General features: G+C 45.4%; 1 protein-coding gene and 1 long non-coding RNA gene across 3 annotated transcripts in view; one reads left to right on the plus strand and one right to left on the minus strand.

Moving 5' to 3' along the window:
• LOC116525989 overlaps positions 1–27,297 on the plus strand; it is a 48,948-nt gene that overhangs the window by 1,470 nt on the left and 20,181 nt on the right. The window lies entirely within an intron of this gene.
• On the minus strand, positions 795–25,472 carry CUNH1orf100 (chromosome unknown C1orf100 homolog). The gene is made up of 4 exons (XM_032242208.1): positions 25,141–25,472; positions 18,117–18,212; positions 13,187–13,359; positions 795–995 (listed from the first exon to the last, which is right to left on the minus strand). Exons 1-4 carry the CDS (start codon positions 25,236–25,238, stop codon positions 877–879), a joined length of 486 nt encoding a protein of 161 aa, XP_032098099.1. The 5' UTR covers positions 25,239–25,472; the 3' UTR covers positions 795–876.

Here is a 27,297-nt window from a genome sequence, read left to right on the forward strand (position 1 = left end):
TAGGCACAAACCACCACACTGGCTAATTTTTGTGTTTCTAGTGGAGACAGGGTTTCACCATGTTGGCCAGGCTGGTCTCAAACTCCTGACCTTGTGATCTGCCCACCTTGGTCTCCCAAAGTGCTGGGATTACAGGCGTGAGCCACCATGCTTGGCGGGAACTCTGCATTCTTGGGAGAAGTTTATTAATTAAGTGGTGTTATTTGGGGGTGAGTGAAGAGGGAGCCAACTAGTGTGCTGGGGAACTAGGGGAGGGCAGAGGTCCCCAGAAGCAAAATGTAAGGTTCCTGTCTTTGGGATCCTTTCCTCTCCTTAGAGAAGACCCTTTAGCTTTCTGCCGGAGGAGCTGATGCCTAGCTGTCAGGCTTTCTTCATGCCAAGATAGGGGTGTTAACTCCTGCAGACAAACTTCCAGTTAATCCTTTTTACCAACCCCACATCTCACTACAGCCCCATGCTATACCTGAGTTTCTCCATCCACAGCCCCTTTAGGGTCCCTAGTGCCAGTCTTCTTCCTAATTGGCTGTGACCCCCAGGTTCTTTTTTATTTTTCCCAGCAGTGGTGCAATGATTGCGCAGATGCAATGGTCTTCTTACCTGAGCCGGCGTATAACCACTGGCCTAAGTGTAAGATGGTTTGCCAGCATCAGCAGTAAGACTGGGAGTGGGGCTAAAAATCAAGTTCTCTTAAGGCTATATCTTGATTCGCTGCTCTAAGCTCACCAACTTAATCTGAAAAGAATTTGCCGCATGTAAACATTTTAGGATTATAGTCATCTGTATATACACTTCCATTAAAAGTAGTTCTGCTCCCATTAACTTAGTCTAAAAGAGTCACCTAAGAATGCTAGACATTCTTTTGTTCAAATACCATGGTTATTTTAGTTTCAAAGCATTTCTTTCAAAGCCGCTTCTCTCTTCACAACAGTAGAGCTCTGGCAGTGAATTAAGTGGTCGAGGATTCAGTGAAACTGTGGCTAATTTCTGGTTCCAATCTGGAATTGAAAACAAATTAAGGATTTATTTTAAGACTACTCCTAATTTTTCACACACTGTCCTTTTAGCAATTGTGCACAATAACAAAATAACTTACAGTGTTTAAGACAAATGAATGCATTTAAAATGTTGGAAAAGGACTCGGTCAAAAGGTTGCTTTTTTGGTTAAGTCTCTGATGAAGAGGCATATTATTGAATTATGCCAAAATATAAGATGAAACAAATCACATACATTTGCATTTCGACATCCCATTCTGTACCCCCAAACCTTTTTAGTGTCACATTATCAGTGCGCCATTTTGTATCACACTACACTTGTTGCCATCCCTAAATTCTTTTTTTCTCTTTTTAGAGGTTTCTTTGTTTTTTCAAATTGTATTGACTATAAATCTTTGGACTGAAAAGTTCAGTGAACCCCAAACAGAATAAACAAAGTTCAAAATCATGCAAAATCAATCACTATATTATTTAGGAATAGATAGATATGTAGTGAAAACAATCAATAGCAAAGGCAAGATGAACACAAATTCAGGACAGAGGGTATGTCTGCGGAGAAAGATGGTGGACCCAAAGGCTTTAAGTATACTAGTCAATTATTTTTCACGACTGACCTAAGGGATAAATATTTTTATTATTACTCTTTAAATTGAATATATAGAAAATGTTTTTGGCAGGTATGATAGATATCACAATAAATAGAAAATAGGCCTGACATGGTGGCTTCAGCTTGTAATCCCAGCACTTTGGGAGGCCGAGGCAGGTGGATCATTTGAGGTCAGGTTTTCAAGACCAGCTTGGCCAACATGGTGAAACCCCATCTCTATTAAAAATACAGAATTAGCCAGGCATGGTGGCAGGCTCCTGTAATCCCAGCTACTCGGGAGGTTGAGGCAGGAGAATTGCTTGAACCCGGGAGGCAGAGGTTGCAGTGAGCCAAGGTCGTGCCATTGCACTCTAGCCTGGGCAACAAGAGCGAAACTTCGTCTCAAAAAAAAAAAAAAAAAAAAGGGAAAAGAAATCAATGAAGTTCATCCATTCTTCTTACAATAACACAAACCAGAAACCTAGGAGTCACCCTTGACCACTGTCTCACCAACCAAATCCAATTAATTATTACCCTCTATCTCTCCCACTGCCTCTGCCACGCCCCACCCAAGCCACCTGGACTCACCTGAAACACTGGTATCCTTTCACCTTGCTTAGACTCCTGCTGTCATCCAACCTCCAGACAGCAGCCAAAGAACACACTTTAAACCTTATCTTTCTTCAACTGGGAGTCCATTTCACCATCCCCTTTGCTATCAGAAGCAACAGAGTGACAAGTACATTGCCCAAGGCCACACAGCCAGGAAATGGCAGAGGCAGAACTCAAAATCTACTGGTCTTACTTGAGAATTCACATGTCTTATCCACCCACCATCCTGCCATCCCTAAATTCATACCTATTGGTGTTCCTTCGTATTTTATAACCTCAAATCTATAATCATTAACAGTTTTGCTTATCTAAAGATAAGGATTCAAAGAGGACTTTAATACAATTATTGCTCAAGGAACCAAAGACTAGTGTTTCAATAGCATTGTAACAAACCTTTTTTGCTTTTGAGACGGAGTCTTACTCTGTCACCCAGGCTGGAGTACAGTGGTGCCATCTTGGCTCACTGCAACCTCTGCCTTCCGGGTTCAAGAGATTCTCCTGCCTCAGCCAAGTAGCTGGGATTACAGGTGCCCACCACCACCACCCCTTGCTAATTTTTGTATTTTTAGTAGAGATGGGGTTTTGCCATGTTGGCCAGGCTAGTCTGGAACTCCTGACCTCAAGTGATCTGCCCACCTTGGCCTCCTAAAGTGCTAGGACGGTCCTAATAATAAATTTTTGTTACAATGTAACAGAGTAATTCTCAGTGGTACACTGATATTGCCATCTCAAAAAGATTAATTTGCCTAAGTATACATAGCTTATAAGAGGTACAGTCCACATTTAACACACAACAGACTCCAAAATCATCAATCTTTCACTGTTCTAGTCTGCCTTCCTTAGTGCTTCAAGAGTATCTCAAGAAATTAACATTTCTGGATATTAAGAATGGACAACATTTCACTAACCCAAGGAGTATGAATAGAAATGAAATCTTTGAGGATTTTTTAGATTGAATCAAGTGTGATTCTGTCTGTAGTTAGCAACGACATGACTTTCCAAGGTTTACTATGGAGTCAAATAGCAATGCCTCAGCCTCCCAGGGTGCTGGGATTACAGGCGTGAGCACCGCACCCAGCCACTTATTTTTATCCTTTTTGCAGTTGAGAATATTGAGAGTCAGAGAACCTAAGGACCATGCTGTTGGTAAAGACATATATTTTATCTTGGAAAAATGAGTTATTTGAATTATTTGGCACCGGGGTAAGTAATACAAGGGTAACTTTCTTCTGAGGGTCCATCTTATCTCTAAGTATGCTGTGTTCTGGAAATATAATAAAGTAGTTTATAAGTGTGAGGAATTCCACTCAGCAGCTCTTCATGATCCTTGTAGGATGTACAATGGGGTTGAATCATACACAATTTAACTGGGTGAACTCAACAGTAAATGTGAGAACAGTGGGTGTTATCAACCCTGAAACGTGCTACACAGATCAGGGATGTTATGGAAAGAAAGTGTGAAATGATTTTTTGGATTTCCTTACCATCTGACAAAATGCAATTATTGTTTGTGTGGATTTGTGGTGGTGACTCCTTTGAAAGTCATTGTTGGAAAAATATATGAAGAATTAGTTGATAGCCACAGAGAAACTTTAATCACCTTGCTGAGAATTCCAGGTATTCCAAATATTTTGATGATTTAGTATAATCACTCTTCAACAATCAAGAAATTTTGTCTGTTTGATTTTTGAGATGGAGTTTCCTTCACTCTGTTGCCCAGGCTGGAGTGCAGAAGTGCAGTCTTGGCTCACTGCAACCTCCTCCTCCTGGGGTTCAAACAATTCTCCTGCCTCAGCCTCCAGAGTATCTGAGTATCTGGGACTATAGGCATGGGCCACCATGCCTGGCTAATTTGTGTGTGTCTGTGTGTGTGTGTGTGTGTGTGTGTGTGTGTGTGTGTGTGTTTCGGTAGAGATGGGGTTTCACCATGTTGGCCAGGCTGGTCTCAAACTTCTGACCTCAAGTGATCTACCCACCTCAGCCTCCCAAAGTGCTAGAATTACAGGTGTGAGCCACTGCACCTGGCCAGTCTAAGAGATTTTTCAAGGATAACTTTGATCATGTGTGATTTTTACCTTGTGCACTGATTTTAGAACTTAACTGCATTAGTCTTTTACAGATATTTATTATGGCATATATTTATTCTTGATCAATAATACTAACAGAAACTAACATTTTTGAAGGTATAGTAAGTAATATTACATACAGGCATAACGCTTAAATTCTTTTTTTTTTTTTTTCCAATTCAACAGGGCAGCTTTTTTTTTTTTTTTTTTTTGAGGCAGAGCCTCACTCTGTCACCAGGCTGGAATGCAGTGATGTGATCTCAGCTCACTGCAATCTGTACCTCCCAAGTTCGAGTGATTCACCTGCCTCAGACTCCCGAGTAGCTGGGATTACAGATGCGTGCCACCACACCCAGCTAATTTTTGTATTTTTAGTAGATACAGATTTCACCATGTTGGCCTGGATGGTCTGGATCTCCTGACCTTGTGATCCTCCCGCCTCAGCCTCCCAAACTGCTGGGATTACAGGTGTGAGCCACCCCGCCCAGCCACTTAAATTCTTTATATGGATATTTCAATTCTATTAGGGAGGTACTATTTTTATCCTTTTTGCAGATGAGAATATTGAGAGTCAGCGAGCCTAAGGACCATGCCGTTGGTAAAGACACGTATTTTATCTTGGAAAAATGACTTATTTGCATTAGTTGGCACTGCGGTAAGTAATACAGGGGTAACTTTCTTCGGAGGGTCCATCTCGGCCTCCCAGGCTCTGTTCCCATTCTCTGGGAACAGAGCCTTCTCCGTATCCTCCACTGTGTCTTGCACAGTCAGTGCCCAACAAATGCTTCCTAAGGAAATCAGTGAAATTATGTGTGCCGAGAAATAATTTTAACTAAGGAAGAATTTCTTAAGCAATAGCCATGATCTATCATGGTCTATATTTAATCAGACACCTCAGAGAACTGAACATGAAATACACATCCTTGCTCATCCAGACATATCTTCTACCCTGAGAATCGGATCAAACACTGGCCAAATGGTTAGGATAACAGCCTATACTTTGATAAACAATTTAATATTCTTTCTCTTATTCTGTGAAAAACTCTTCCCCAAGGAATCCTTGTCAAGCCTCTTGCAGACCAGCCCTTTGCCTGCCTATTGTTGTTTCTACAATTATTGCCACCTAAGCATCTCTCAAATGTATCTAAATCTACTGCTGACACCCGTCATCTGTTGCCTAAATCACTGGTTCTCAAACTTGGCTGCACTATAGAATTATCTGGGGAGTTTTGAAAACTACTGATGCCTGGGATCGCCACCTTGCCACTTTGCATCCAGATACTCTGATTTAACTGTTATTAGGTATAGCCTGGGTGTCCAGATTTTTTAAAACTCCAAGGAATGTAGCCAAAATTAAGAATCTTTAACCTGGCTGGGTGCAGTGGCTCACGCCTATAATCCCAGCACTTTGGGAGGCTGAGGCGGATGGTTTGCTTGAGTCCAGAAGTTCGAGACCAGCCTGGGCAACATAGTGAGACCCTGTCTCTACAAAAAATACAAACATTAGCTGGGTGTGGTGGCACGTGCCTGTAGTCCCAGAGACTGGGGGGCTGAGGTGGGAGGATCACTCAAGCCTGGGCTGCCAAGGCTGCGGCGAGCAAGCTTGCACTGCTGCTCTCCAGCCTGGCCAATGGGAGTGAGACCCTGTCTCAAAAAAGAAAAAATCTTTAACCTAACCACTGCAATTGTCTCCTGACTCTCCACATCTAATCTTTGCCCCATGCTGCCCCCATCCTGTTCCTCCTTTTCTTCTCCACAGTTAGAGTAACATTTTCAAAATGATTTAAAAAAATTTTTTTGATTTCCATAAGTTTTGGGGGGACCAGATGGTGTTTGGTTACGTGGTAAGTTCTTTAGCAGTGATTTGTGAGATCCTGGTGCACCCATCCCCCAATCAGTATACGCTGAACGCACTTTTTAGTCTTTCATCGCTCACAAAATGAAATTGTGATCATTACTCCTGCCCTCCTTAAACCTTTTCAACAGTTTCCCGTTAGTCTCAGACTAGAGACCAAAACCTGAATATGGCCTGTAAAGTCTTTCTTACTCTGGTCTTGCCGTCTCTTCAGCCACATCCTGCTCCAAGATCCCTCCTGATTTCTGTGCACCAGCACACTCTGATTTGTTTTAGTTCCTCAAATGTGTCCTGCTCCTTCCTGCCACAGGGCCTTTGCATATGCTGTACTCTCTGTGTACCGGTTTGCCTACTCTGCCCAGTTAGCTTTTAGCTTATCCTTCAGCTCTCAGCTCATCATTTCCTAAGGGAAACTTTCTCTGACTTATTATAGGCTCTTAAACCACCATAAAGACTCCGCTTCATAGCATTTAAGGCAAGTAGACTTTTATGGTTATTTATTTTTTAGAGCTGCGGTCTTGCTATGTTGTCCAGGCTGGAGTACAGCAGTACAGTCACAGCTCACTGCAGCCCCAAATTCCTGGGCTCAAGCAGTCCTCCTGACTCAGCCTCCTGAGTAGCTGGGACCACAGGCGCTGCCACGTCCAGTTAATTTTTAAATTTCTTTTGCAGAAATGGGTTCTCACAGTGTCACCCAAGCTGTCTCCAACTCCTGTCCTCAAGCAATCCTCCCACCTTGGCCTCCCAAAGTGCTGGGATTACAGGTGTGAGCCACCACACCCATTCATGATTATAGGGTATAGAAATCTTTTGTCTATTTTTGCTTCACGGGGTATTCCTGAAACCTGGCACATTGACTGGGACTTGAATAGGCTCTCCAATTATTTACTGAAGGGGTAAGTATGGATGAGTGAAAATGTTTGTGGCATCAAATATATCACCAAGTCCAACGGATGCCACCCGAAAAGTATCTCTGGAATCCATTTATTTTTCCTTATGTTCCCTGCTGGTCCTAGCCAGCATCATCTCTGGCCTAACCTACTAAACTGTTTCTCAGTGGTCTGCCTGAGAAACTTTCCCCTCCATTTTCCCTTCTAAACAGTGTCCTCACAGCAGCCAGAGTAATACAAATAATGCCTTGAAAATATAATAAGTCGCCGGGCGCAGTGGCTCACGCCTGTAATCTCAGCACTCTGGGAGGCTGAGGCAGGCGCATCACGAGGTCAGGTTAGGCCATCCTGGCTAACACCGTGAAACCCTGTCTCTACTAAAAATACAAAAAGTCAGCCTGGCATGGTGGCACGTGCCTGTAGTCCCAGCTACTCAGGAGACTGAGGCAGAAGAATCCCTTGAACCCGGGAGGTGGAGGGTGAGGTGAGCCGAGTTCATGCCACTGCACTCCAGCCTGGGCGACACGGCGAGACTCCATCTCAAAAAGAAAAATAAATAAATAAATAAAATATAGGCTGTCATTCTTCTGTTAAAAATCCTTCAGTGTCTTAGCATTGCTCTTAGAATGAAATCCAGTTGCTTGATCACTCTCAGTGTCACTCGTTACCGTCCAAACAACACTGGTCTCCTTTCTGTTCCTCAAATATGCCGAGCCCTTCCCGGCTTCCAGGCTTTTGCACTTCCTGTACTTTTGCCTGAAATGCTCTTTATATGACTCATTCTTATTTTTCAGGGCTCAGCTAAAATTGCATAGACATTTTCCCTGACTGCCCTGTTTAAAGTAACTTCCTTTAGCTACCCTCCGCTCCCTGCTTATTCCCATGCAGCACTACCACAATCTATGATTTGGAAAAAAAGTGCACTTGGCTATGCTCTATATCACCCACCAGAATGTCAGTTTGTGGAAGCAGGTATCTTGCCTGCCCTGGTCACTGTACTCAGCAGATAGCAGTGTCTGGTTTATAATAGGTGCTCAATAAACAACTAAATCATACTGGGGTCACGAGCTTCCAGCACGGACCCCAAGGACTCTTGCCCCCTGGTATTCATTCCTTGTGTAATCCTCTACACACTGCTTTAGAGCTGGCTGCAACTGTCATCAGAAGTGACAATGTGTGACTTTTGTTTTTTGAGACACAGTCCTGCTCTGTCACCCAGGCAGGAGTGCAGTGACACGTTCTCAACTCACTGCAACCTCCGCCTCCTGGGTTCAAGTGATTCTGCCTCAGCCTCCTGAGTAGCTGGGATTACAGGCATTGGTCGCCATGTCTGGCTAGTTTTTGTATTTTTAATAGAGACTGAGTTACACCGTGTTGGCCAGGCTGATCTTGAACTCCTGATCTCAGGTAAACTGTCCACCTTGGCCTCCCAAAGTGCTGGGATTACAGGCATGAGCCACTGTGCCCGGTCAAGAAGTGACTGTGTGACTTTTGAGACTGGGTCATAAAAAACATTGTGGTTTCCACCGTGGTCTCAGATTGCCCTAAGGGAAGCTAACTGCCATGCTCGCAGGACACTCAAGCAGCCCCATGGAGAGACCCACATGGAAAGGCACTAAGGTCTCCAGTCAACAGTGAGCACCAGCACAGCAACCACGTGTGCGAGCCCCCATGGAGGTGGATCCTCCAGCCCCAGTCAAGCCTTCAGGCAAGACTGCAGCCCCCACCGTCATCTGACCGAAACCTTAAGAGAGACCCCAAGCCAGAATGTCCCACTGAGCAGTTCTCAAATTCCTACCCACAGAAACCATGAGACCATTAAAAAAAAAAAACAAAAAAAAAACCAACATTAATGTTTTTGGTCACTACATTTTGGAATGATTTGTTACTCAGCAATAGATAACACATAGACATTCCGTCAACAATTCAATAAATAAAGAATGCATATATAAACATAAATCATCTCTAGAATTGGTCTGGCTGCAAGCCTCACTGAACAGGGGACTATCTGAAGCTGTTTCTCCTCTCACAGTGCCCAGGCTGCACCACTTTCTGGTACCATATTTTTAACTGTGCCTAGATCCCAGCTTGACTACATGTCTTCTGCCTAAATCCATTATTTCTATCGGAGGCATCAACAATTTTGCGAAAATGAGAGGTTACAGAGTTGTCTTTCATTTTTTACCTGTGCTTTTTCTATTAGCACTGTCCTTTTTCTTTTCTTTTCTTTTTTCTTTTTTTTTTTTTGAGATGTAGTCTTGCTCTGTAACCCAGGCTGGAGTGCAGTGGCACGACCTTGGCTCACTGCAACCTCTGCCTCCCAAGTTCCAGTTCAAGCAATTCTCCTGCCTCTCCCTCCCAAGTAGCTGTGATTACAGGCGCATGCCACCATGCCCAGCTAATTTTTGTATTTTTAGTAGAGACAGAGTTTCATTATGTTGGCCAGGTTGGTCTTGAACTCCTGACCTCACGATCTGCTCGCCTTGGCCTCCCAAAGTCCTGGGATTACTGACGCGAGCCACCACGCCCGGCCACGCACTGTCCTTTTCACTCCAAATGCTCTGCCATATGTGTCTTCTTTCGATTTCCCCTGAAACTTCCCTAGTTCAATTGAAAAGCATGGGCTTTGGAGGGTGACATATCTTGGCTTGGGCTGGACTGATGACTTACCAGCTACTTGCTTGAGTAGACTTTTTAAAGTCTCGAAGCCTCAGTTTCCTCTTCTGCTAAATGGAGCTAACAATAATAATACTACCTAGTTCACGGGGACTGTTACCACTCATGGCAACGACAAGTGTGTACATATACGTGTGTGTGAGTATGTCACCTGGCACGGTTCCAGGCACATGGCAGGCATTCTTCAATCCTAACAGCTACCCTAAAAGGTAGACTTTGATTCTTCATGTTACAGAGGAGCAAAAATGTTCAGAAAAGCCAAGGACGTTACCCAACACCAAGTAGCTAGAACGCGCCAGGCCTGCGGTGTTGTGACGCCCGGGTCCTGTGCACTCCACCTGCTCACACTGCGTCACTGCAACAGCGAGCTGTTCTTCTCACCCGCAGTCCATGTCTTGTCCCAGCCATCCTGAACAGAACTGACAGACTCATACCCTCTAAGGCCGACTGGGTCACCCCCTTGACTATGATCCTGCAACGTCTCTGGTGGTCCAAATTCGACTTCCCAAGTGCTTTCGGCTGCTCTTCCGTTCCGGGACTCTCTCCTACTGCTCTGCCAATCCACATGTTCCCTTTCGCTCGCCCCTTGTACTCTGCCCAGTCAGGCCAGCACTTCCCTCACTGGCATCCTCTCCCTCCTGTGCGTGCCTCACCGTCCTACGCGCGGTCCCTAGCTGCAGGGACCCATCTCTGCTGTCCTTGTTTCTTCCCCATTGTGCACACCTGGCCCATCAAGGCCCAGCTCCGGTCCCCATTCCTGCACGCTGCCCTCCTGGCTGTTCTAGGCCCCAGTGATCTCATTTTTTTTTTTTTTTTTTTTTGAGATGGAGTCTCGCTCTGTTGCCCAGTCTGGAGTGCAGTAACATGATCTCGGCTCACTGCACCCTCCACCTCCTGGTTTCAAGCGATTCTCCTGCCTTAGCATCCTGGCTAGCTGGGATTATAGGCATGTGCCACCCGGCTAATTTTTATTTTGAGAAGGAGTTTTGCTCTTGTTGCCTAGGCTGGAGTGCAGTGACATAATCTCGGGTTCAACAACCTCCGCCTCCTGGGTTCAAGGGGTTCTCTGGCCTCAGCCTCCCAGGTAGCTGGAATTACAGGCACGCACTGCCACACCCAGCTAATTTTTGTATTTTTAGGAGAAATGGGGTTTTGCCATGTTGGCCAGGCTGGTCTCGAACTCCTGACCTCAGATGATCCACCTGCCTCGCCTCCCAAAGAGCTGGGATTGCAGGCATGAGTCACCGTGCCCAGCCTCATCTTTCAACTCCTGCCTCTCTACTTGGTATTTAGTCCTCAGGCTTCATCTTCCCAATTGGATTGTGAGTTCCCAAAGGACCAGAATCATCGGCTGGACGAGCTTTGTGTGAGCCGACACAATACATAGTAGATGGTAAAGATTTCATTGCTCTGCTAAAATTTATTTAGCTCCATAGCTTTGGAAGGAATTAGGAACTGTCTTCTAAACTAAGCAAGGGAGAACACCGTTTGCATCTGTCTGTCTGTCTGTCTATGAGACCCCTCGTAGCAGAGGAGTTGCAAAGAAGGTCCTATTGAGGGTCACTTTGGAACCAGAGGCCCACCTGGATTTCCTCACGCAAAGGAAACAGATTTCAGACTCCCAGTTGGCCTTGAAGGGACAGAGCTCAGCCAGTCCATGGGACGGGAACCCCACTGATGTTTTCTGACCACCTCCTCTTTTTGGTGCCTCCTAAATTCCCAGCAGCTTCTACTTCTCTAAGCCTCATCCTTCCTCCAGCCCTAACCCATGTCCCACTAATCCCCGGCGTCCATCACCACAGACCTCCCACGGGCCCTGGGGCTGCAACCCTCCCACTCTGCACTCCCTCCCAGCACCTGCTTCCCCAGTGACCTTGACCTCAGCCCCAGCCTCTTCCCCAGTCCCGCAGTTCCCCCCCATCCCCATCAGGCTCCAATCTTCTCTGAGCCTCCAGAACCCGGCTTTGCCCTGCTCGAAGCCTCTCATCCCAAAGCCCTGCTGTCAGCCTCTGGCTCCATTGTGGCTCCATCTACTGCCACCCCTATCCCTGGCTCAATTGCCCCAAGAGCCACCTCTCCCCCCATTCCTGCTCTTCCTGATTGCTGCATTTGCTCTTCCCTGGGGCCCAGCCCAGGCCATCTCCTCTGGCATTCCAAATATTAAGTAAAAGAAAGTGACTCCCTTTAAAGAAAACTATTAAATAAATAGAAGTACAGGTGACACTCAGCTGTGGCAGAGGCTGGGTAGCTTCAAAGTCAAGCACAGCTTGGGGTGAAATGACCTGAGTCTGAATTCTGCTTCTCCTACCTCCTAGCTGTGTGACCCTGGGCTACTTAATAAACTGTTTCTGACTTGGCTTTTCCTACTGTAAAATTGGGAAAATAGTAGCACTTTACCTGAAGGAGCTACTTTGAGGACTAAATATGTGCCTACCACTGTGTAACAGCCTCCAAAATACTGAGGTTTATTCATTTAAAAAGTCTGTCGGCCGGGCGCAGTGGCTCACACCTGTAATCCCAGTTCTTTGGGAAGCCAAGGTGGGCAGATCACTTCAGGTCAAGAGTTCAAGACCAGCCTGGCCAACATGGCAAGACCCACGTCTCTACTAAAAATACAAAAATTAGCCAGGCGTGGTGGTGTGTGCCTATAGTCCCAACTACTCGGGAGGCTGAGGCAGGAGAATTGCTTGAACCCAGAAGGTGGAGGCTGCAGTGAGCCCAGATGGCACCACTGCACTCCAGCCTGGGCGACAGAGTGAGACTCCGTCTTAAAAAAAAAAAAAAAACCTGTCAATGAAGTAATTCATCCCAAGAACTAAAATTCAGAGCACTAATGACAGCAGGAGCACAAGCAATGTTTAAATTGCTGTCTGCATGTCCTCGCCAAGGTCCTATACGTCAGGAGACTCAGTCCCTTTCAGTATTTTTTTACATGCTGCAGCATCAAACGTTACAAGGGGAACTTAGAATTTCTGAAACATGCCTCCAAATGTCAGATCATTGTCATAAAGTTTGAAATCAGGAATAAGAAAAGTTCCCTAACAGTATGTTTAGGCATAATAATGATTTTGTCATGTGACAAGGGGTCAGTGAAGAGGGGTCAACCAGGTGTGGTGGCTTACACCTGTAATCCCAGCACTTTGAGAAGCTGAGGTGGGAGGATCACCTGAGGGCGGGAGTTCAAGACCAGTCTGGGCAACATAGTGAGACCCTCTCTTAAAAAAAAAAAAAAAAAAAAAAAAAAAAAAAAGAGTGGTCAGACTTGAGGCTGTGTCTTAATAAGGATATATACATTTCCATCCCCGAAGTCTCCTCTGCAGGGAGCTATGTAGGGAGGAACGTTGGGAGGCCCTGTAAATTCTTCCTGCACCCAGAAACACACATATCCACGCCCCCAACTTGACTGGTCCCAAACAGGCTCCCTGAGACAGCAAGCCCACACGAGGGGCTGATCTGTGGCCCAGGCAAGGTTAATCTCAGAGAGTTAAGAGCAGTTGGCCTGACTTACCAATCTCATAAAACGGCAGAGAATAGTCTCTTTGGTAAGTGGTTTCTTTATACCATGATTCGGCAGGCTTTGAATGTCTTCGAAAACAAATACAGCGAATGAGTGTCTGTTGGTCTAATTGAGGCTGATAGTGATATTTTCTCTTGGGTGGAATTGTCAAGTCTATGAGCGGTCTACATGGAAACAGAAACAGTTTGCTGAAAACCCAGTAGAAAAAAGCAATCCATTTTCTCATCAGCTTAATTCATTCTCTGGAGTGGCCATGGGGCTAACAAGGGAGTATTGACAAGACTCCCAAGCTTCAGTACATAGTTCAGGGACTTCTGCTCCTGTTCTTCCCTTTAGCCTCCCTCCTCTCCAATCACGGGTCCTAGGAGGTGATGTGCATCACACTGTCCGCTAGACCCACCCATGTGCAGCCACTTCCCACACTCCAGAGGTCCCGGTGCCCTTTCCCTATGTAATGGTTCTATGGATGTTTGGTTGCTTTAAGGAACCAATGCAGGGGTGGGGTGGTGGCTCACGTCTGTAATCCCAGCATTTTTGGAGGCTGAGCGGGGCAGATTGCTTGAACTCAGGAGTTCGAGGCCAGCCTGGCAACATGGCAAAACCCTGTCTCTACAAAATAATACAAAAATTAGCTGGGTGTGATGGCATGCACCTGTGGTCCTAGCTACTAGAGAGGCTTAGGTGGGAGGATCCCTTGATCCCAGGAGGCAGAGGTTACAGTGAGCTAAGATCAAGCCTGGGTGACAGAGCGAGACCCTGTCTCAAAGACAAAAAAAAAAAAAAAAGAATCCAGTACATCTGGTTATCTGGTTAGGGTTAGACTAACCACTGTGTGCCTCTTGGGGTTTGACAGACCTGAAATTGGTTATAACCTTCCTGGACCCCTACTCAAATAGATATCCCTTGGGAAAGAAAAGCAAACAGCAACCAAAATGTAATGGCAAAATATCGCTTGTGGCAGTATAGTTTCACGGGCACAACTCTGGTGATACATATTAAAACCTTGAAAATGTGCACATATTTTGTCCGGGCAATTAGATGTCAACAAAGACTTAGCTCTAAGAATGCTTGTCAAAGTGTTTTTATGGTAATAAAAGAGTGGGGACAACTTTCATGTAAAAAAATAGGAAATTATTTAGACAATGACACAGAAATATGTGGGAATGCCATGCCACCATACCAGGCGCGGTGGCTCACACCCGTAAACCCAGTGCTTTGGGAGGCCGAGACTGGCGGATCACCTGAGGTCAGGGGTTCAAAACCAGCCTGGCCAACATACTAAAACTCATCTCTACTAAAAATACAAAAGTTAGCTGGGCATGGTGGTGGACTCCTGTAATCCCAGCTACTTGGGAGACTGAGGCAGGAGAATCGCTTGAACCCAGGAGGCGGTGGTTACAGTGAGCTGACATCATGCCATTGCACCCCCGCGGGGAAAAAAAGGGGAGACTTTTTAAAAAAAAAAAAAAAAAAAAAAAGATGTTGTAGGATTATAATTTTTGAAATGGAAAAAAGTCCACAATACGTTATTAGGTTTAAACAAAGGTTTCAATTGAATTATGCACTGAATTGAATTAAATTAAATTCATTTCAATTGAATTAAATGGATGAATTGTATGGTATGTGAATTATCTCAGTGCAGCTGTCACCAAAAATAAAAAGGTTTTGAAACACCCATCCCGTCCTATTTTGGATGATTCTGCATGATTATCTCTGGGAGATGATATTGTGGATAATTTTCAATCATTTCATTTTTTATTGTGAATGTTTTCTGAATGTTCTCATAAACCTTTATGTTTTTAAACTGCAAAATCGATGAGATGAGTTGCTGTTGATGTGAAACATATTAAGTATTGGTTGAGATTTAGGAACATCTAAATCAATTGGGGTGAGTCGCCTTATGTGAGTGTATTGCTGTGAACTAATCACACTTAAAGAGGTGACTCAGACTGCTTAACCATCAGTTGTGCTTGCCTAATTCGGTAACCTTCACTGCGACGTGCCTTCTTTAAGAAACAGTGTGTTAGCAGAAATGGAGTGGCTCTACCTGATGTTCAGAAAAAGCAAGAGCAAGAATCCAGCCATGCTCGTGGGATACTGAACGGGGAGAGATGCTGGATGATTGGAAGGGTGCTCTGTATGGATGGGCCTAAAGAATCATCGAGAATACCCACCCACCTCTACTTGTTCTGATTTTATGTTTAACAGGTGTCTGACCTTGTAAAGCAGATGCCCTAAATGATGGGTGAGCGTACTCCTTTTCCTACAAAAGAGTGTCTCCCACTGTCAATCAAACAGTAATGGTCTGGGGAATGCATCAGTTTCTTGTGAGTTTGGATTCTGTGTGACCATCACTACTAGTCTAGTAACTTCTGTGTCACTGATGGCTCTGACTGCTGAACCAGACCCTGGGGACTATTCCTAGATGACCTCTGCTGGACTGTCAGCATGCCTCTACTTTTGACTGCGTGTTATTCTCCCTTTTCATGTAATATATCAATGCCCTTCTGAAGACAAGACTTTCACTCAGACGAAGGACTCTGCTGCTGAAGGACATCAAGTTGGTGGAGGAACGTGTCTGGGGAAGGCAAGCCATTACACATACCTCTCAAGTTACACCATGACCACAATAGCTAAACCTAGGTCTGGTCCTGACAATGTCATTATTTCCTAGTTTTGTCTTGTTTTGCTTGTCTTCTTTTTTCCTCTTGTTCTTAACTAGAAGCTCGATGAGCTCATAGACTGACATCTGCATTGAGTTTGCCACTTAAGGCTAACCTTGGGCAGGCACAAGTCTCGTCAGGGTCAAGGTTCCCTTTAATTGAGCCGTCCTCCAGTCGGACTGATACTTGGGTGCCGGGCAGAGACGGAGGAGGGTGATTGTCAGAGTTCACACAACATGGGGGTATTCTGTGGAGTTGGTCCGTGAGCAGCTCTGGCAGTGGGGTTCTGTCATTTCCTGTCTATCCTCCGGCAGAAAACATAGCCCTAATAGTTTAATACAGTATGAATTTGAGTTAGAACAAAGAGTTTTGAACTGGGAACCAGAAAATGAAAATAGATGCAAGCCCAACTTTTTTTTTTTTTTGAGACAGAGTCTCCCTTTGTTGCCCAGGCTGGAGTGCAATGGCACGATCTTGGCTCACTGCAAACTCTACCCCCTAAGTTCAAGCAATTCTCCTGCCTCAGCCTTCTAAGAAGCTGGGATTACAGGTGCATCCTACCGTGGCTGGATAATTTTTGTATTTTTAGTAGAGACAGGATTTCACCATGTTGGCCAGGCTGGTCTGGAACTCCTGACCACATGAGCTGCCCACCTCAGCCTCCCAAAGTGCTGGGATTACAGGCGTGAATCACCGCGCCCAGCCCTTCAAGCCCAATTTTTATACCAACTAACTGGGTGACCTCAGGCCAGACATGTCACTTCTCTGAGCTACATTTCATTCATCTAATTAAACCAGAATGGCCCTTAAAGCTACTTCTTGTTTGATCATCGATTACATTTAGATTCTGCTGTTTTAAGCCATGCAGGCCACGGCCCCCTTCTCCTTGCATGGAGGATACCCGGGAGCCGACTACGTCGCAGGCAATGAAGAGGAATGTGCAATATGTGCTAGAGGTTGAATCCAATGACAGCAATCATATGCTGAGTGCTTACAAAGTTCTGAAATGTTACACCAGTTATTTATTTAATAGATAAGGCGACTGATACTTGCAGAAGAAATGAAAATTGCCCGAAGTCAAACACTTCTTAACTTACTCTACTTGCTACTTTTAACCCCTGTGGTTTCCAGCCTTTTCTAACTAGAAAATGAGGCCAAAGTGCCTCTGGTTTTCGTTTTTCTTTTTGTTAAAGTCATACCTAGAAAGGCAGAAACCATTTGGGCTAAATTCATAATTTGACTGAGAAAGAAACTGGGAAATTTGTCCCCAGTTCCTGGCACTGAGTTCCTAAAATTTAAGTTACTTGACTAAGTTAAAACGCTCATGGTGTTTCTTAAATGTCTTTGATGAGTTAATAAAATGCTGTATTTATTGCTGCTTGTAGAAGTAATATATGCTTATTAGAGAAACTCTAGAAAATAGAGAGAAATATTTAAAAATAAAGCATAAGCTGGGTGGGGGGCTCACGCCTGTAATCCCAGCACTTTGGGAGGCCCCGGTGGGCAGATCACTTGAGGCCAGGAGTTTGAGACCAGCCTGGCCAACATGGTGAAACCCCGTCTCTACCAAAAATACAAAAATAATAGCTGGGTGTGATGGCGTGCGCCTGTAGTCTCAGCTACTCGCGAGGCTGAGGCAGGAGAATTGCTCGAACTGGGAGGCGGAGGTTGCAGCGAGCCAAGATCGTGCCACTGCACTCCAGCCTGGGCGATAGCGTGAGACCTTGTCTCAAAAAAATTAAAAATAAAATATAAAATAAGAATAATCTCACCACTCATTTAAAAAAAAAACATTAACAGTTTGGTATATTTCCTTTCTTCTATCCATTAAATAATACTTTTTTTTTTTTTTTTTGAGACGGAGTTTCACTCATGTTACCCAGGCTGGAGCGCAATGGCGCGATCTCGGCTCACTGCAACCTCCGCCTCCTGGGTTCAGGCAATTCTCTTGCCTCAGCCTCCTGAGTAGCTGGGACTACAGGCACGCACCACCATGCCCAGCTAATGTTTTGTATTTTTAGTAGAGACGGGGTTTTACCATGTTGACCAGGATGGTCTCGATCTCTTGACCTCGTGATCCACCCGCCTCGGCCTCCCAAAGTGCTGGGATTACAGGCTTGAGCCACCGCGCCCGGCCAATAATACTTATTTTTGCTATTATCAATATTATGAGGAGTTGTGTATCTTCCACCCCCCTCTTTTTATCATTATAACGTGAGTGACATTTTTGGAAATCGAGATTGAGGAGGGTGTCTCACCTGGGAGCTTTCTTTGCACTATCATCAAAGTGGAGTCTTGCCAGCTGCCCGGGGTAGTAGCCTTGCAGGTCTCTTCCTTGGTGAGCAATGAAGATACTAGGGCAGAACGTGAGAAGAAAGCCATTGTGACCATGAGTTCATTCCAGGAGAATGTCAGCTGTGGCTAATACAAAACGTAGTTGGTCTTTGTCCCCAGCTCCTGGCACTGAGCCCCTAAAACCCATGGAATTTCTTGATAAGAGTTTTTTTCATGCAAGTTTATGGTCCTTGCGGCCTCCCTCCTCCCACCACAGCCTCCCGCATCTGTAATAAAATGTTATTTATGTTCAGGATTCATAAGGAAATAGTGAACATATCAGGTATCAGGTTCAAAATATTAGGGAAAAAAGAAATACTTGGATATATAAAACCAGTGGGTGGGCAAGCATATTTCTGGAATAAAATAAAATTAAATGAAAAGAAAAACAATAAAAAATAAATACATAAAACCAGTGGGACAAATGTTAATAACAGTTGAAATGTGGGAATCGGGCTGGGCACGGTGGCTCACACCTGTAATCACAGCACCCTGGGAGGCTGAGGTGGGTGGACCACTTGGTGTCAGGAGTTTGAGACCAACCTGGCCAACATGGTGAAACCCGTCTCTATTAAAAATACAAAAAATTAGCTGGACGGGGTGGCACATGCCTTAATCCTAGCTACTGGGGAGGCCGAGCCAGGAGAATCACTTGAACTCTGGAGGCGGAGGTTGCAGTGAGCCAAGATTGTGCCATTGCATTCTAGCCTGGGCAACAATGCGAGACTCTGTCTCAAAAAAAAAAAAAAAAAATAGAGAAACGTGGGAATCAGTAAATGGAGGGCTCTGTCTGGAAAAACATATAATAATAATAATAAAAGAAACATGGGAATTGGTAGTGGGGACTCATACTGTTTTTTTTTTCTACTTTTGAGGTTTACAAAATTTTATTTTTAAAAAACTGTAACAACTAAGTCTGTAAAAACAAAACGTGAAGCAGCACAGCAATCGCAAATGGGAGGGAGACTCAGCCCTGTCTAGAGGCTGAAGGCTGAGGATTTTGGGGAGCACTGGTGTGAGCCAACACGTGGAGACTGGGTGACAGTACTTCTGTGGGGTGGACGTCAGAAAGGGTGGTACAAGTGAGATACGAAGGGGCTGGGAGAGACCAGGCTGGAGGGGAATGGTGCTCAGATTTTGTGCTTTCAAATACATCTCACTTTATTTTATTTATTCATTTTGAGACAGAGTCTCACTGTGTTGCCCAGGCTGGAGTGCAGTGGCCCGATCTCGGCTCACCGCAACCTCTGCCTCCTGAGTTGAAGCGATTTTCCTGCCTCAGCCTCCTCAGTAGCTGGGACTGCAGGTGCCTGCCACCACGCCTGGCTAATTTTTGTATTTTTAGTAGAGATGGGGTTTTCCCATGTTGGCCAGGCTGGTCTCTAACTCCTGGCCTCAGTGATCTGCCTGCCTTGGCCTCTCAAAGTGCTAGGATTACAGGCGTGAGCCGCTGCTCCTGGCCAGAAATACATCTCATTTTATAGTACATTGCTTTTCCTTTTATATTATAGTTACAAAACTGTAATGAGATAGGTTGGTGCAAATGTAATTGTGGTTTTTGCCGTTATTTTCAACGGCAAAAACTGCAATAACTTTTGCACCAACCTAATATTTTTTAATTTATATGTAGCTGGTTTATATTGTTTACAGATTTTATTTCAGAAGAATAGCAGAGCTATTACAAAGTATGTGTTATTTAAAAAGGGGCATTGTATCTGAAAGTTTGAGAACTACTGATGGAGGGGATAGGGACTCTGTGAGGTTTGGTTTTTGTTTGCTTTTAAGATGGAGTCTGACTCTGTTGCCCAGGCTGTAGTGCAGTGGTGTGATCATTGCTCACGGCAGCCTCTAACTCCTGGGCTCAGAGATCCCCCGTCTCAGCCTCTTAGTGGCTGGGAGAGAAGACAGGCATCTATATATATGCCAGGCGTATGGCTTATGTATGTTGCCCAGTCTACTTTGTGAGATTTTTAACAAGATTCGTGATGTGATGTAGAAAGATCTTTTCTGATGGCAATGTGGAAAACAGTTTTTTTTTCTGTTTTTTTTTTTTAAAGACAGGGTCTCACTATGTTGCCCAGGCTGGTCTGGAACTCCTGGGCTTAAGTGATCCTCCTGCGTTGACCTCCCAAAGTTCTGGGATTGCAGGTGAGAGTCACCTCACCCAGCCAGAAAACAAATTTGAAGACCATCTGACTGAGAGCAGAAAGGCTGTTTAGGAAGTGATTGTAGTGCTTTATGTGGGACATGACGAAGCTCTGATATGATGGAAATGTGGATGGAGAGGATGGGGCTGGTTGAGGATGTTTTAGGAGACAGGGTGGAGGGTGAAAGACAGGGAAGAGTCCAAGACAAAGCTGCCTCTTCAGGCGTGGGAAAGAATCCTGCCTGTCCCCAAGAGAGGGGACACAGCAAGTCACCATCGCTGGGAAGATGACTTTATTGAGTTTGTGATGCCTGGACATGTGGTGTCTTTTTGGACCTCCCACAGATTCCGAGCAGTCAGTAGATACTATAAAAATTCAGTCAGGGGGCCAGGCACAGTGGCTCACGCCTGTAATCCCAGCACTTTGGGAAGCTGAGGTGGGCAGATCACGAGATCAGGAGATTGAAACCATCCTGGCTAACACATGGAAACCCTGTCTCTACTAAAAATACAAAAAATTAGCCAGGTGTGGTGCCATGTGCTACTCAGCTACTCAGGAGGCTGAGGCAGGAGAATCGCTTGAACCCAGGAGACGTAAGTTGCAGTGAGATGAGATCACGCCACTGGACTCCAGCCTAGTGACAGAGTGAGACTCTGTCAAAAAAAAAAAAAAAAAAAATCAGAGTCAGTAGAAAGCAGCACATAGTTTTGCAGAAAGTATCGCACTAAATATGTGTTAGATGATGGATAAAAACTGAAACTATGCCTTCGGTTCAACTCAACCAACCTTTATTGAATGCACACAAAACACCCTGCGCTATGGTAGGCTCTGCAGAGACAAAGCTAAGAAGCAGTACTTGTCCTCAAAAATCTTGTCACATGCTGAAACTGTGATCTGAATAAAGGGTCTGTGGGACACAGAAGAGGGAGGAGTATGTAGGATTTGGACGAGCAAAGCGGATGGGGAAGAGATTCCAGGCAAAGGAAATTATAGAGGCCAAGACTTGGACAGGATTGGGATCCGAGTGAAGCGTATAAATTGGGATCAGAGTGGGCCTGTCTAGTATGAGAGGTAAGCGCTGAGCCGGGCGAGCTCTGTTTCTGTCTGTGCAAAGAGGACCTCTGGGAGGTCTGATTTGCAGAAAAACCACAGGCTGTCTGGGCTTGCCCAGTGGCTGGGATAACATGACTGAGCCCTGAATGGTAAATAACAACAGGGGATTAAGTCATAAGAAGAGAGAGAAATTGGCACAATAAAGGGAACAAATGACATCTCTGAATGCAGGGTGTGGGACACATCACTTTCTTGGGCACTTAATCATTTTCTGAAGCACCACCTTGGAATATTACCAAAGGTGGCCCTGGGGCCACTTTACAGTTTAAGAATCCACTGGAGCTCCTAAAGGACTGGTTTCTTTCTTTCTTTGTTTTTTTTTTTTTTTTTTGAGACAAAGTCTTGCTCTTGTGCCTCAGGCTGGAGTGCAATGGCGTGATCTCGGCTCACTACAACCTCTGCCTCCCGGGTTCAAGCGAATCTCCTGCTTTAGCCTCCAAATAGCTGGGATTACAGGTGCGCCACCACGCCCAGCTAAATTTTGTATTTTTAGTACAGACAGGGTTTCACCATGTTGGCCAGGCTGGTCTCAAACTCCTGACCCAGGTGACCCACATGGCTCTGCCTCCCAAAGTGTTGGGATGACAGGCGTGAGCCACTGCACCTGGCCGAAGGACACTGGTGTCTGTAGTTGCCAGGCTGTCGGGGTGGGCTGAGTTTTGACCACGGTATGCATACAAAGGCTGCTGAATACAGGTGAGTAAACTCAGCACTGCTCTTTAGAAGCAGTCAGTAAAAGCTGATTTGAGGATAAAGAATCCGTACACCAGCCGCAAGTAATTAATACTCCCTGACTTGGCCCTTTGGAAGTGTCTCTTGGCAGGTTTTGGGAGGAGTGAAGAGAAAATGGGAAGGCGTGTATAAGGAAATGTGTGTGGAGGGAGGGCTGGCTGGGTGGAGAAGAGAGTTTTTACCTCCGAAGGGGAAACAGCTAGCCAGGCCAGAGGCTGTGCATCTCCCGGCCTCAGAGGATGATTGTGAAAGCACGTGGCTGTGGAGCCCCGCCCAACCCAGGGTTCTGCTCACACTGATTCTGTTGACCTGGCTGTAGAAAGCCCTTTCCTTCTCACTGGGCGGGTGCAGGCACTGTGCATTATTTCCAGTCCCTGATGGCTTGGCTCTTTGAGGTGAGGTGTTCAGTTCACATGAGAGCAAGCCTGTCCCGTGGGAGGGTGACTGTAACTGGAGCAGGATCTGCCCCAGTCAAAATTCAATATGCACAGGAGAGGCCAGGGGTGTCCAACCCTCCGGAGCCTGGTCCCACAGCCCCGGGTAGCTTACGTTCCTGGGACTGCGCTCTTCCGGGTTACGGCCCTACGAGGCCTCATGCTCTGCAGAGTATTTTCACAAAAATGATCTCACTTCATCCTCACAGTCACCTTGCAAGGTAAACATGATTAACTCTCTGCTGTATAAGAATACGCCAAGTCTCAGAAAGGTTAAGTGGACTTTTTAATAGTAAAGTCCACTGAAACGAGTCCATGCCGGCGCTGTGACTCAATTCCAGTTTTCTAAGCTCCACGTCGCATTCTGCCACCCATAATATGTGTGATGATTTTTTTTTTTTTGGAGACAGAGTCTTGCTCTGTTGCCCAGGCTGGAGTGCAGCGGTGGGATCCCAGTTCACTGCAGCCTCTGCCCCTCCTGGGCTCAAGTGATCCTCCTGCCTTAGCTTCCTGAGTAGCTGGGATTACAGGTGCCTGCCACCATGCCCAGCTAATTTTCGTATTTTTAGTAGAGATAAGAGTTTTACCATGTTGGCCAGGCTGGTCTTGAACTCCTGACCTCAATTGATCCACCCGCCTTGGCCTCCCAAAGTGCTGGGATTACAGGAGTGAGCCACCTCACTCAGCCTTAAAAGAAAATTCTTAAGGTGTACTCAAAAAGGACACATCATCCATTCACTCATTCTGTAGCTTCTGGAAGTAAAAGGACTTCTCTTTTTTGAAAAACATGGCTAAAATAGCTCAATATTAAACTTGTGGCCGGGTGTTGTAGCTCACACCTGTAATCCCAGCATTTTGAAGACCCGTGAGAGGACTGCTGGAGGCCAGGAGTTCCAGACAGACTGGGCAACATAGCGAGACCTGGTATCTACAAAAAATTTTAAAATGAGCAGGCAGCTCGTAGTCCCAGCTCCTCAGGAGACTAAGGCAGCAGGAAGATCAGTTAAATCCAGGAGTTTGAAGTTGGACCAAGCTACGATCCCATCACTTCACTCCAGCCTGGGCAACAGAGTCAGACCTTGTCTCTAATAAATAAGTAAAAATAAAATAAAAAACATGAGGCTTGCTCAAAGCCACGAAGCCAACGGGGTTACAAGAGGCTGACCCCAAAATCACAATGTGAAGTTGCTGTCATGAGTTTTTAGCTTCTCTACTTCTGCAGACTCCATAGCAGGTGATGAAGGGAGAGTGGAATTAGGATTTACAGATTGTCATCTGATATCACATTTATCATAACAAAACATATCTAAGGCTTGTTATTCTTGTGCCATAGATGACCTTGAAGAAAGAATGAAACTGCTCCTTAATTTCCATCTGTGCTCTCAGCTCCCATTGCGTAGAAGTACAGGAGCAATTTGTTTTGCCCCAAGCAGAGTAAACGGTCCAATCCAAAATGTGGGCTTCGGTCCCTCAGACTTCTCGCTAAAGCACTTCCCAAGCAAAAACCAATATCCTTCTGATCTTCCAGGAATTTGGAGTTGCCTGTTTGCTTGGATTCTGCAATGAGTGTCAGGTTTCTTTTTCTTACTACTTTCCCTAAGTCCAATGTAGAGACGAAAGCAACCCTATGTTGGATGCTAATTCACCATGTTGGCTTCTGATTAATCCCTTGTATTAGCCGATTTTCATACTGCTATAAAGAAGTACTCGACACTGGGTAATTTATAAAGAAAAAGAGGTTTAATGGACTCACAGTTCCACATGGCTGGGGAGGCCTCACAATCACAGCAATAGGCAAAGGAGGAGCAAAGCCATGTTTTACATGGCAGCAGGCAAGAGAGCTTGTTCAGGGAACTCCCACTTATGAAACCGTAGATCTCGTGAGATTTATTCACTGTCACGAGAACAGCATGGGAAAAACCCATCCCCCCACGATTCAGTTTCCTCCCACCAGATCCCTCCCATGACATGTGGGGATTATGGGAGTTACAATTCAAGATGAGATTTAGGTGGAAACACAGCCAAACCGTATCACCCCAGACCTCTAAGATTTCCACTTTCTCTATAGTTTCTGGTGTCAGAGCAGGTACTTACTGTAAGTTCTGCACTTCAGCCAAACAGCATTGGCGTAATAATACTTCAAGTGTCTCACACATTGCTTCTGTATCACCCTTTACCTAGGGTATCTAAGCCCTGGCTCTCGGGCATGATGGTGCAGACATCCACCATCTCATCTCACTGCCACCCGACACACATACATAGCTTCTGGTCCTAAGTCCCTGCTAAATATTTCTTTGTAAGAAGATGGATTTGTCAGCCTCTTTCTTTGGCCTCTCAGCTTCCTCTGACTTTTGCTGGTAGGTTTGCATAGACATGCTCAACAGGGAACACCCAAAGAGCTTCCCTAGACCTCCCTGGCAGTGGTCTCTCAACCACTGAACAGCAGGATGTGCGGTTCTAACTCCCCAGGGACCTGGCTGCCTGGCCACAGCCTTGAGGCTGTGCATCTGGAAGAATAATACCTTGGTGGGATCGCTCGGCGACGTTCAACAAATTCTCGTAGTCGGATGGCAGTCATGATGGATGGGAATCTGAAAAAAAAATATGGATAAAGGATCATATTGCCAGGTTTCGCATAGTTCCATGGGTGAGCCCTCTGGTACCACAAAGTCCATCTTGAAAGAAATCAGTAAAAAACTTGACATAGCAGAAAAACTATGGGTATAGACTATTTAGGGAAGGAAATACAAGGTTAGCAAAGGAGCAAAAAGAAATGGTAAGCACAAGGCAAATACACACAGATGTGCATTTCTTTTCTTTTTTGAGAAGGAGTTCCACTCTGTCGCTCAGAATACAGTGGTGCGATCTCTGCTTATTGTAACCTCTGCCTCCTGGGTGCAAGTGATTCTCCTCCCTCAGCCTCCCGAGTAGCTGGGATTACAGATGCATGGCACCACACCCAGCTAATTTTTGTGTTTTTGGTAGAGATGGGGTTTCACCATGCTGGCCAGGCTGGTCTCGAACTCCTGACCTTGTGATCCACCTGCCTTGGCCTCCCAAAGTGCTGGGATTACAGGCCTGAGCCACCACATCCAGCCAGATATGCTTTTCTTCAAAAAGCAAAGGTTAAAAAAAAAAGGTTAATATAAATAAATAAGAAAATAAAAAGCAATGGCACTGTGCTGATGTTAGTTGGGTATAGTCTCCTGTCTCACTTCATTGTTTTTGTTTTTGTTTTAATCAGTTACGACCCAAGATCCTGTCTCATTTCTTAGTGGGCCTTCCTACCTCACAAGCTTGCAAGCAAAGCACACATTTCCCAGAGTCCCTCACAATTAGAATTTTGGCTAGGAATGAGAGTCCCTCAATCAGCTATACTTGTTAGGATTTGGAAGGTGGACACAGGGGAGAGGCTGCCACCTTGATCTTTACTGGCGAAGCAAGGTTGTGGAAATATGGTGTTTTTCTGCAGCAAACTCTAATGTTTCACTTCCAGCTTTGGGGAAGTCAAGAAGCAATTGCTGTGAAGGCAGTGGCTGAACTCTGTGTCCCAGGGTTCAAATTCCTGCGTCCTGGGTGGCAGAGGCAGTGGCGTTGGGAGTAGGTTCTTGAACTCAGTACTCCTGGAAGCAGCTTCCTGATCTGGACTGACATAGCTTTCCCAGTGATGGGTCAGTTTTGGGGAGATGTTCTAGATGCCTCCTGGGGGCCCCACCCAGAGCCTGTTCCTCCAGCGCTTCTGAAGATTTTTTTTAAGGCCTTCATTCTCTATGTTAACATTCTTTCTGTTTCCCATACTGACCGTAGACTAAACATACATGTTGTTTCTAGTCTAAAATTTCTTTTCACATCTGGTTTTTTTTTTTTTTTTTTTTGAGACGATCTTGTTTTGTCTCCCAGGCTGGAGTGCAGTGGCACAATCTTGGCTCACTGCAGGCTCTGCCTCCCAGGTTCAAACAATTCTCCTGCTTCAGCCTCCTGAGTAGCTGAGATTACAGTCTCCTGCCAACACACCCAGCTAATTTTTGGTAGAGATGGGGTTTCACCATGTTGGCTAGACTGGTTTTGAACTCCTGACCTCAGGTGATCCACCCACCTTGGCCTCCCAAAGTGCTGGGATTACAGGCATGAGCCACTGCATCTGTCCCACATCTGATTATTTGCTGGAGAATGTGGCTTTCTACAAGCAAACTGCTACATTTAAATAATCCCATGAAGTGGCGAGACACCATCTCCATGAAAAATACAAAAAAAAAAAAGAAGATTCACATGAAAAAGAGTAAACAATGGGAAGGGAAATTGAGTGGCTGGGGGACAGAGGCATGCTTTTCGCCATTTACCTGAGGAATGCTGCGCTCTGCATATCTATTACGTATGCACAAAGACAGCTGGGCCTGTGGTTTGCACAAACATGGCTGGGGTATGGGGGGAGAACACTGGACTGAAACCTGTGTGGCTGAGGCACGCCATTTTCCCACTGTGCGCGTTGACAGTAGCCCTCGGGAGGGTTAAATGGGCGATGCTGAGTGCGGGAGTGTTCTGTGCCCTTGAAAGCATCTCCGAGAAGGGAGAAATATGAGTTCCTATGGCAATCACGGATTACGCATCAGGTAACATGTATTAACTCCTGTTAGCTCCCCAGCAACCCTTCAGAGTTCTATTTGCTTCCAAGAAAATTA

The sequence above is a fragment of the Sapajus apella genome, unplaced genomic scaffold, assembly GCF_009761245.1.
Source record: "Sapajus apella isolate SASKATOON/1434 unplaced genomic scaffold, GSC_monkey_1.0 scaffold49, whole genome shotgun sequence".
Classification (NCBI taxonomy): domain Eukaryota; kingdom Metazoa; phylum Chordata; class Mammalia; order Primates; family Cebidae; genus Sapajus; species Sapajus apella.

What these genes read in the sequence shown, in the direction of transcription:
- CUNH1orf100 (XM_032242208.1), bottom strand. Translation starts at nt 25,238, where the DNA reads ATGATCCTTTATCCATATTTTTTTTTCAGATTCCCATCCATCATGACT. An exon ending in CGCCGAGCGATCCCACCAAG is followed by an intron (nt 18,213 to 25,140) that starts GTATTATTCTTC and finishes GTTCTGCCCTAG; the next exon opens with TATCTTCATTGCTCACCAAG. An exon ending in TCTGCCGTTTTATGAGATTG is followed by an intron (nt 996 to 13,186) that starts GTAAGTCAGGCC and finishes TTTCAATTCCAG; the next exon opens with ATTGGAACCAGAAATTAGCC.